Source organism: Siphateles boraxobius, unplaced genomic scaffold, assembly GCF_051911475.1.
Source record: "Siphateles boraxobius isolate OS27281-9 unplaced genomic scaffold, OSU_SipBor_1 1, whole genome shotgun sequence".
In the NCBI taxonomy this organism is placed as follows: Eukaryota; Metazoa; Chordata; class Actinopteri; order Cypriniformes; family Leuciscidae; genus Siphateles; species Siphateles boraxobius.
This window is the reverse complement of record NW_027508699.1, coordinates 7,507,501-7,518,624: the sequence shown is the minus strand read 5'-3', so window position 1 is coordinate 7,518,624 and position 11,124 is coordinate 7,507,501. Positions and strand designations below refer to the sequence as shown.

General features: G+C 44.1%; 1 protein-coding gene across 2 annotated transcripts in view; it reads left to right on the top strand.

Moving 5' to 3' along the window:
• Positions 1–11,124, top strand: part of LOC143697875 (erythroferrone) — a 20,728-nt gene that overhangs the window by 8,266 nt on the left and 1,338 nt on the right. For both annotated transcript variants that reach the window (XM_077194159.1, XM_077194170.1), the window contains 7 exons: positions 157–1,498; positions 2,552–2,668; positions 2,921–3,035; positions 4,185–4,312; positions 4,586–4,697; positions 10,753–10,843; positions 10,965–11,043. In XM_077194159.1, coding sequence (XP_077050274.1) covers positions 1,352–1,498; positions 2,552–2,668; positions 2,921–3,035; positions 4,185–4,312; positions 4,586–4,697; positions 10,753–10,843; positions 10,965–11,043 — 789 coding nt within the window. In that variant the 5' untranslated portion in view covers positions 157–1,351. The remainder of the gene's footprint in view (positions 1–156; positions 1,499–2,551; positions 2,669–2,920; positions 3,036–4,184; positions 4,313–4,585; positions 4,698–10,752; positions 10,844–10,964; positions 11,044–11,124) is intronic.

Below are 11,124 nucleotides of genomic sequence, written 5' to 3'. Positions count from 1 at the left end.
TTTCATCTCAACTGTCATCATTTTTCACAGTACATTTTTGCATATCTGCAATGCACATTTTTGCCACACCCAAATGTCTCTCACTGCTTGCAAGTTTAGGATAGACTCTAAATTAACACTATCTTTGTCACATTTCTGATCTTTTAAATTTGTTAGATTTCCATCACTGGAAATAATCTCCGAGCATCTCTGACCACAGTATAAACCCATTAAAGAGGCACTAGGACCCTGAAGCTGAGGATGACGGAGAGAGAAAGGGCTGGCAGAGACAAACGAATGAGCTAAACACAAGACAAACGAAAGAAGGGACCAAGGAACTCAGTGTAGGAGACAGAGAGAGATCAGATAAATTGAGAGTTCATATAAATAGCATGGAGGCTGAAGAGAGACAAAGTGACAGGTCAAGATTCAGCGGCAGATATCAGGAGGAGTGGATAAACTAGAAAAGGAGGAGGAGTCTGGTCTGAGAGGAAGCTAAAAAGAGGAGCGTGAAAAGGAGCCCTTCAAAACAGAAAAAATCCTTTCTGAGAGGGCCACTGACAGATGTGGAATAAACTGGAACCAGGGAAAGGGGACCTCGACAGGCAAAAAAAAAATATCATCCCTGAGGAATTACTGAAAATATAAACAGACGGAACTGTGCAAAGGCACCAGGGAAAGGCAGAAGACAATCAAACACTATTAAAACAGAGAGAAGAAGTGGAGATACCACCCACAGAGAGAGACTAAGTATACCACACACAGAGGGTTTATCACAGGTAATCACACCGCAACTCAGCAACAGACACTAACAATCAACAAATACATTCACACAACCACACGCATGTATTTATGGAATACACACCTACACACAGTGGGTGACTATAACACACATGCTGAACATCCATAACTCAAGCTCAGACAGTTTAGACTATAATCAGGAGGCACAGAGAATCTTGGCCGTCAGAGGACAGACTGACTGTGAATGGGTAGAAGAGTAGTGAGGCCCTATGGACAACTCTCATGGCTCTCTGAACTCTCCGTGCTGAGGACAATCAAAACATGAACTAATCTGAGGACGGATTTTCTTCTCCATCTCAAAAACCACCCCGGAAATGAAAGTAGAACATTGGTAGATCACAGACCAAATCATCAAGTTCCACTATCAGCAAAAGGACTCTGTTCGCACTTTAAAAAACCAGCACTCTAATTTCTCACCTCCACTTTTTGGATATCCTTGTTTTCTAAGGGCAGGTTCCATTGCGTTACCCTCAGGACTTCTGGTCACATCTCTGGTTTGGAATGGAACTTGTGCATTGAGATATTAAGAAGGGGTTGAGCGAGTTAGACGTTTACCTACTGACACTGCAGGATGAAGCTCAGGCGTGGGACGAGAGGGGCAAGAGGGGCACTGCTGGCCTTTCTGCTGAGTTTACTGCTGACCGCCTGCACCACACAAGAGAGTGAGGAGAGTCTGGAGCTCCAGGAGGAGAACAACACAGTCAGCACTGAGAGCCCTGTAAGTCAAATGCCAAACACACACCTGATGTACACCTGTCAAGGTTTACACAATGACACTGTCTTTGAGTTTTACTTAATGGGTGTGAAAACCATTAGACATGAGGGAATATTTATGTAAAAAAAAATTATACAAACTCAGTGTAAACTTGTTTACAAACTCAGCAAAAATAGGGAATGTCCTCTCACTTTCAACTTTTTTTCCATCAAGTTTCTTAAGTTTCTTATTTGTAGGATCATAAAAAGATTGAACAATTGAGACATATACTGAAAAAAGTTCACAGATATATGAGCTTTAAAAAAGTGTAGCGGTCACCAGCTGCATTAATACAACAGTGCATCTCATCTCATGGACTGCACCAAATTTGCACCAGTTCTTGCATATGGGTACATGTGGTTTGGCAGTGCAAAAACGGTCAGATCAGTTATCCTTCCTGTCTCCCATTAACACTGGCCTCTTAGGCCTCTTACATTACGGACATTGCAGTTTATCGTTCTGTTCACATCTGCAGTCCTCATGCCTCCTTCAGCAGGACTATGGCATGTCCACGCAGATGATCAGGGAACTCTGGCCATCTTTCTCCTGGTGCTTCTCAGAGTCTCTTTAGTACCCTAAGTTATTGTAACTGTGATCTTAATTGTCTAGCACCTGTAAACTGTTAGTGTCTTAAGGGCTGTTCCACAGGTGCATATGCAGTAATTGTTTGTGGTTCACTGAACAAGCATGAAAAACATTGTTTAAACCCTTTCCAGTAATGATCTGAAAAGCTTGTTTTTAAAAAAAATACAGTATCCTGAAAAAGTGATGTTTCTTTTTAGCTGATATATATATATATAACTAATATATAACTATGAGATATATACATACAAAATAAATTAAAGTGTATATATATATATGATAGGATATATGTATAATGATCTAATGATAGGATATATGTATAATGATAAAAAAACTATTTCTATCCCTTTCTACAGGAAGAGTTTGCATATTTGCTGTAGTGAAAGTTTGCTTGCATACAGTAGTTTAAAGCCCTGAGATGCTTAACTTTTACAGGAGACTGTATCCTCTGACATAACCATCGTGAGCCCCCACAGGACATGGAAAATCTTTAAGGAGAACTCTAACAAGGGTGGAAATAAGAAACCAAAAGGAAATAAAAAACTCTCCAAGGTAATCTCTGATACTTGCACAACATGTTAAATGTGAATATTATTAATACATAGAATAAGTGCATTGATTTATTGAACGAAGGCTTCATAAAGTCAAGTGCATCTGTATGAACAGATTTAGCACAGCACACACAAATAAACCTAATGAGGCCTATGTTACAACATGTCTACTATGAGAAAGTGTCTAATCTTTCACCTCTTCAAATGGATTTCTCTAATTATGCAATGTAACTTGAACTTTCTACATGTCTAGCATGGCCTTCCGGGTCCACCAGGCCCTCCTGGTCCCCAGGGGCCTCCTGGTCCTCCAGGCCCCCTACTGCCTCATCATGCAGAGTTGATACAGGATTTCCAAGTCAAGCTGAAAGGTATGCTGGGATTTTTGGACATAAGCCCATTCACACACCATTACCAATTGTACCATACAGAACCAAAAAGAAATCTCATTATACATCCATCTGGCAGACCTGAGCAAGATGTTAACATTCAATATGTTAAGTGGATTCAGATCACCAGCTTGTTAGGAGAAAGTGTCAGATAAAAGAGACATGGAAAATGTACAGAGAGGTGGGTCTCCAGGACCAGGATTGACAACCACTGTTCATAGAGTTCATAAACACTATTGTGACTTTGTAGGTTGTAGGTTGCCCTTTGGTCTATACCGTGCACCATCTAAAGATTCAGTGCATTTGTGCAATAGTTTTTTCAGAGTGATGGATTCAAACTACACAAAGACTCCAGATGCAGGTGCACAAATTAGTAATACTGGTATTAAGTACTAAGTTTTGACATCAACACCTTTCAAAGAGTTTGTTAAACATTGGAATATGTCGGTTTTGTTGGTCTAACAGCTGTATGTGTTTTTGTTTCAGCTAGATCACTTTCAGCGTTGCTTGATGTTTGGGATGTGTGTTGTCATGCTCATTTGTTAGGGCGGCTGCAAGTCTGTTTGTGGGCTGGCCTGATCTCTTAATAGGTGTAATTTTCCAGGACGTGGATTTGACTTGGCCTGGCCAAAGAATTCCACGGATTCCAGATTTTGTGTGTGTGTGTGCATGTGTGTGTGGAATGAGTGTTGGAGCATTGCCAGCAAAGCAGACACAGGTCTGTTTGTGTTCTGGTGCAGTGAGCTGCAGGCTGTTCTGACAGCAATATAAAACATAAAGGCTCTTATTCACACAGAAAAGTGCAGTGGCGCCGCATGCTTATACATTCTAGTATTCTCATTCCCTCACACTTCCATCCACTCTGTCTGCTTATACACGCACTCAAACACTCCAAATATTTACATTTTATATTCACCGTGAGATTGTTTAATGAATTTATTTGCAGCCAAGAGTCGATCAAAGACAATCTCAACCATTTACCACTGGCTGTATTTCAGTGTTTCTGTGTCTGAGAGAGTGTCTAGTCTACTGAGTTATACCTTGTCAAATGTTAAACAATGCAGTCAGATGGGATTTAATTGTGCTTTTGACAAAGGAACATTACAATCCTGCTATTTTCTTTCAACTCAGAGATGGTAGGAGCTCACTGTTTGCTCTGTGATCAACCTCCTCGTGTGGCCACGGCTTTCCGTTGCCGACTGCACCACAACCTGCTGGTCCACCGTCGCAGTCTTCAGGAGCTCCAGCCCTTCAACACTGTGAGTGGTTAAAATCCTTTTCAAACTAGAAACAATTTACTCCATTAACCATGATATAGCATCCCCAGAGCTTAGAAATTAAATTGATCTCTTAATTAGGCTTTCTTTTGCCACCTGAAGTAGCTCTAACTTCTAGATATATTGGTTTAGCAGCAATGTTAGCGTTGGCTGATGGTGAAACAGACTGGCAAAGCAGTGGAGAAGGGCTGGTGAAGGATGAGATCGGCAAAGGCATATTCAATAATTCCATTTCTGTGTGTTTTCCTCAAACAGCCCTCAAACACAGAGCAGTTTCATCAGAGAGGACAGGGCTTTAATGCCAGCAGTGGCCGGTACACGGCTCCAGTGTCTGGGTTCTATCAGCTCACAGCTAGTCTGCTACTCGGTACGTAGTTCAAAAATCTACCCAATATTCAGACTTGTTATCAAACAATATGGATAAACTATGGTTAAACTTCATGCTCCTCAACTTGAAAATATGGTAACAGCCTTAGTTTATATTAAAACTTGCTCTGCGCATTGTGCTTTTGAGAGAAAATCGACATCACCAGCTCTAAAACTTAAAAAGTCCTTAAAATTCCTTAAAAAAGTCCCTTAGATTGCATCTAAATATCTGTATACTAAGTGCTTTCTTTATATTGTCAGATTGTGAAAAAAAGAATGTCTTTTAGACTAGCTCCATCTGTAGTATAACACACCTGAAAAATCTAACCAAAGTCTTCAAGGATTACTTGAAAATAGACAGGTGTGTTTGATTTGGCATGGAGCTGAACATTGCCCTCCAGTTTCAGAGTTGTCCATCCCTGCCCTAAAGGGTATATATTAATACCTCAAAGCTACGCTATGCACTTTAGTCTCTCTATTGCCATCTGTGGTTGAACATAAAATTGTGTGTTACTTACAGAGTAGTTCTTTAAAGTAAGTTGTGGTTCAGCACTTCACTTCTGTGCAGATGAATCGGATGGTTTAAAGAAACCACATGCTTATGGCTGATCACCATATCAGATAGGATCCAAGACAGTAAGAATAATTTCCAGAAAAACGTATATCAGAAGAAAAAAAGTCATATGAGCAACTAATCTACCATTGTGGTTTGTGGTATCTTGTTTTGGCACAGGATCTGGGGCTTTCCCTTTTTGAATGTAAATTGTTGAGAGTTTCAGATTTCTTTGTTTTTTTACAAATGGTGATTCCCCAGAGGTCATTGAGGGTTGCTGTTTTAACTGTCTATATTACATGTTAGCTAGCTGGCTAGTTAGTTTCTACACAACAGTACTATTTTTGCAGAAACAAGCTATAACTACTCCTCAGCACACACAATATAGTAGCTGGATCTTCTTTTGCCTTTACTGACATGTTCTTGTGGCCTTATGAGATAGTGTCCACGCGTTGCACATTGGTGTCCATGGACACAGTATGTCATACAGCAGGGGTTCTTATTTCTGGAGTTTAGCTCCAACCCTGTTCAAACTGAGTTCCCTGTAGCTTTCTAGTAATCTTGAAGACCTTGATTAGCTTGTGTTTGATTAGGGTTTGAGCTAAACTCTGCAAAAGTGGATCTTTATTAAGTAGTACTAAATCATGGATATATTCTGTTTTTAGGCATCCAACTCATTTGACACATTGTTTATTTGCATATGTAGCAGTATGCAAGGAATGGATGTAACTTTAAGCTAAACAATAAGCACTGGCAGGTAATTAAGTTGTTCCATTTAGCAAGGGCGTAGGTTTGATTTTGAAATCAAATGATTGTCACCATGGTCACTAATTGATTAGGTTCCTCAGTTCAGGTGTGTCTAGTTAGTTTCTCCTTCTGCTTGCTCTGTATTTAAGCCCTCTGTTTCAGTTAATTCCTTGTTTTGCATTGTTAATGTCTGAGTAATGTGGTTGTGTTTCTCCTCTGTCGTCTCCTGTTTATTATTCAATTAAAAGACTTTTGTTTAATTCCTTGTTGTGCGCTTTATTATCAGCCACATACCGTGACAGAACACAAGACTTGGACAAATACTAAGGTATTGGCTTGCCAGCAGTCCAACTAGAACTTCCTTCTGTCTTGAACAGCAAGGAATAACCCTTAAGGACAACACAAGGAATTTTTACAACAACAGGCACGCCTGACGTCGTTTTCTGAATGCTTAAAGGTATTTTACCACGCCAGCCTTGCTGAGCAGACAAGGGCACTCCTACCCATTGATGGTCCTCGGGGGACCTTTGCAGACTTCATTGAGTGGGTGCTGGCCACCTGTGGATCTCGTGTACTGAGTCCATCCCAGTGAGGGAAATTCCCACGCCTGTTTCAGTGTGTGAAGTTCCCGAATTCGTTCCAGTGAGAGAAATTCCAGAGTCCGTCCCAGTGAAACAAATTCCAGAGTCCGTTCCAGTGAGAGGTAGTTCCCGAGTCCATTCCAGTGAGAGAAGTTCCCGAGTCCGTTCCAGTTAGAGAAGATTTCAAGCCTGTTCCAGTGTGTGAAATTCCAGAGTCTGTTCCAGTGAGTGAAATTCCACCGTCCTTTCCAGTGAGTGGAATTCCAGAGCCTGCCCTTCCTGTCTGCCCTGGTGGGATCGAAGAGGTGGTCCTTTCCATTTATGTTGCTGCTGTTTGGGCCACACACACATCCACTGAAACCCCTGACCATAGTCCAGTGATAGACACTTTCCCTCCTGGCTCTCAACGAAGGCGGTCGCATTTTCTCTCCCTCTCCTTACCTCTCCTGCTTTGCTTCTCTCGTCACGTCTAGTCTACTGTCTTGTACTTTGAGAGGCTCTCGCAGCACTGCTCTCCAAAACCAAGAAATTATGGATTTGATCAACTGGTCTCTCAACGCAATTGACACCATCTTCTCAACGAGAAGTTTGGGTTCGGGGGAACCTGACTGCCCTGCCGGGACGTTCGCACCTGGCTACACGATGGATGCGTGAGAGAGGTGGCGGGTCTTGTGTCTGGCAGCTCTTTACGTTGAGGACGTTGAAGATATCTACCTATTCGGCACCATGATAACAGGTCTTCTGCTGATTGAATTAGGCATTGCCCTGGTTTATCAAGGAATTAAGCAGCGGTGACAGCTGTCCAAAGCCCCGCGAGGGTGCCCGTCATGATTGAAGCGGTGGGCAGAGCTGTCAGCACTCAGACTGGGTCTATGAACCACAATATGGATAACATCATGGAGAAGCTAACAGCTTTGCAAAGGCAAATGGATCATTTCAGAGACCAAAATGGACCAGGAGAATAGCCTGTGTAAATTGAATGCGGCTACTCTCCCGAAGACCAAACAATCCCAATCTTATCTGTTTCGGCACCCCCCTACCAGCACTGGCCTTGGCCAAGGCCGCTCTTGGAACAACAAGTCTCCCGGAAGAGCACTGCAGTGACACTAATCTCCATCCCCTACACCCCACACGTATTGCAATGTCTTGTTCATGTTGTAGATTGTACTGTTTATGTGCTAATGTTGCTGAGGTGTTTTTTCCTGTTCGCAGACTGTACTCCTTACAGGAGCATAGTCTGGGGGTCGCCTTTTTTTCTGCTCACCTCTCCTCATGTCATGCTGTATTTTTCTCAAGATTGGCGCTGATTATAGCAGCCATGGTAGCATCTTGTTACCGAAGCACATTCCTTGTGTGTGAAAGCACTACTTTGCAATAAAGTGATTCTGATTCTGATGGCACCAGCCCCTGACCATAGTCCAGTGATGGCACCAGCCCCTGACCAAAGTCCAGGGATGGCTCCAGCCCCTGACCAGTGTCCAGTGATGGCTTCAGCCCCTGACCAAAGTCCAGTGATGGCTCCAGCCCCTGACCAGTGTCCAGTGATGGCTTCAGCCCCTGACTAGAGTCCAGTGATGGCTCCAGCCCCTGACCAGAGTCCAGTGATGGCTCAAGCCCCTGACCAGAGTCCAGTGATGGCTCCAGCCCCTGACCAGAGTCCAGTGATGGCTCCAGCCCCTGACCAGAGTCCAGTGATGGCTCCAGCCCCTGACCAGAGTCCAGTGATGGCTCCAGCCCCTGACCAGAGTCCAGTGATGGCTCCAGCCCCTGACCAGAGTCCAGTGATGGCTCCAGCCCCTGACCAGAGTCCAGTGATGGCTCCAGCCCCTGACCAGAGTCCAGTGATGGCTCCAGCCCCTGACCAGAGTCCAGTGATGGCTCCAGCCCCTGACCAGAGTCCAGTGATGGCTCCAGCCCCTTGACCAGAGTCCAGTGATGGCTCCAGCCCCTTGACCAGAGTCCAGTGATGGCTCCAGCCCCTGACCAGAGTCCAGTGATGGCTCCAGCCCCTGACCAGAGTCCAGTGATGGCTCCAGCCCCTGACCAGAGTCCAGTGATGGCTCCAGCCCCTTGACCAGAGTCCAGTGATGGCTCCAGCCCCTTGACCAGAGTCCAGTGATGGCTCCAGCCCCTTGACCAGAGTCCAGTGATGGCTCCAGCCCCTTGACCAGAGTCCAGTGATGGCTCCAGCCCCTTGACCAGAGTCCAGTGATGGCTCCATTCCCTTGACCAGAGTCCAGTGATGGCTCCAGCCCCTTGACCAGAGTCCAGTGATGGCTCCAGCCCCTTGACCAGAGTCCAGTGATGGCTCCAGCCCCTTGACCAGAGTCCAGTGATGGCTCCAGCCCCTTGACCACAGTCCAGTGATGGCTCCAGCCCCTTGACCAGAGTCCAGTGATGGCTCCAGCCCCTTGACCAGAGTCCAGTGATGGCTCCAGCCCCTTGACCAGAGTCCAGTGATGGCTCCAGCCCCTTGACCAGAGTCCAGTGATGGCTCCAGCCCCTTGACCAGAGTCCAGTGATGGCTCCAGCCCCTTGACCAGAGTCCAGTGATGGCTCCAGCCCCTTGACCAGAGTCCAGTGATGGCTCCAGCCCCTTGACCAGAGTCCAGTGATGGCTCCAGCCCCTTGACCAGAGTCCAGTGATGGCTCCAGCCCCTTGACCAGAGTCCAGTGATGGCTCCAGCCCCTTGACCAGAGTCCAGTGATGGCTCCAGCACCTGACCAGAGTCCAGTGATGGCTAGGCCAGGCAGGGCCATGGAGGGCGATCCTCCCTTGCTTCCTGTATTGCCAGTAACACCAGGGAGGCTTTCTGTCCCGCCTAAGCCACCTCAGTTCATCTTCCTTTCCCCACCTGTTTGTCACCATGGTCGTTATCAGCCACATACTAGGACAACATCCCCGGAAGCTGAGGATTAATATGACAATGGAAATTAATATGACAATGTATTCAGGTTTTTAGTCTATATTGGCCTTAACAGTATGTTAATGAATTAATTCTGTTATGTTACAGGTAACTAATAAAGACAAGGAGGCAGTTTAACAGAGACTTGACTCTGTTCAGTACTCTGTACTGTCTTGTTCCATGCTTTTTTAAGAAGCTAAATACATGTCTACATCTGTCATTAACAGAAATGAACTGTTGGTATATTTGTTTCACATCAATATTGTCCAGTTTGTCCATGTGGACATAGCACACAGCAATACTGTTAAGTCTCACTTGTGCCCTTCTTGTTCTGGGCCATGTTTTCAGTCTCCTAAGAGCACTGAAACTTCTTTCAGCCTCAGCTGATGAGACTAGGATGACTAAAAGCAGCCTGACAAGGGTTTCAACTTGATCAAACGGGACAAGACCAAGCCTTCAACAGACCAAGCCCCACCCCTAAACAGTACCCTCACAGAAACCTGTGCAAAACACTAGATTTAAATAGAAACATGATTTGGCAGGATATATATATATATATATAAAATGCACTGTCCCTGATTCAATATGTGACACGATTTGTGACATGGTATTTTCGTGCCAGAACTGTTGATTTCTCCCTTTCGCAGTTTTTCCTCTTCGCACAACCAAATGTAGCTACGGCCTCTCACAAGTTAGGAAGAAAAAACAAAGCCAATCGGATTAGCGATATGGGTTCGGGAGGCGGGACACAGATCTATTAACCGTTTGTGTACCAGGAACTGTGCACTTTTCACAGAACGCTCCTGTAAGAGATTTTTAATCACAATGAGACATTTCCTGGTTAAATAAAATAATACATAAAAAGAACATGACACAATAGGACAACAGTGGTTATATATAAATAAAATGTATATATATAAATGTTTGATCGAAATTATTGCTAGGGACAAATCAGTGGGCACTGGATATTGGTTGAGACGTTCATGGCATCCCTATTAAATTCTACGACCCTACCTTTTAGACACATAGAAATATAAAAGATAAGCTTCATAGCATAATTCTGCAAGCTGAAGCACATGCAATGCCTTATTCCTGATTGCATCATGCTGTCTCTTAGAGAGTGTGTGGTGAATGTGTCCCTTCCAACAGTCTGTCCCTTAGATAAAGCTCAGTGGAACAGGGGTGGGGTGTCTGTACTACTGAGAATGGAGTTTGCCTGTCACAATCCCTTTAACTTTGCATCATGTATCTGTGTTTGTGTTTTCTTAGAATCCAATGAGTCTCAGAAGAAGCCTAATACCAGGCAGAGAGACAGTGTCAAGACCTCCATATGCATAGAGTCTCTTTGTCAGAGTAATGTGTGAGTAGTAATGGTCCATGATCATAAATAGCACTGACCGTTTCAACTGTTATTATAAAACCTCACATTCAGTCAAGCAAATGAGTCCCAAACCATGATTAATGTGTTTATAATGATGCAGGTCTCTCGAGACTGTGACTGGAGTGAGCGCCACAGGAGGAGTATTCAGTATTCTCCTTACCGGTACTCTTTACCTACAGGTACGACTGACTGACAAGCTTAACACAAATCATAAAAAGCATATTTAACTGAACAAGAATTATACAGATTACTAGAATCCT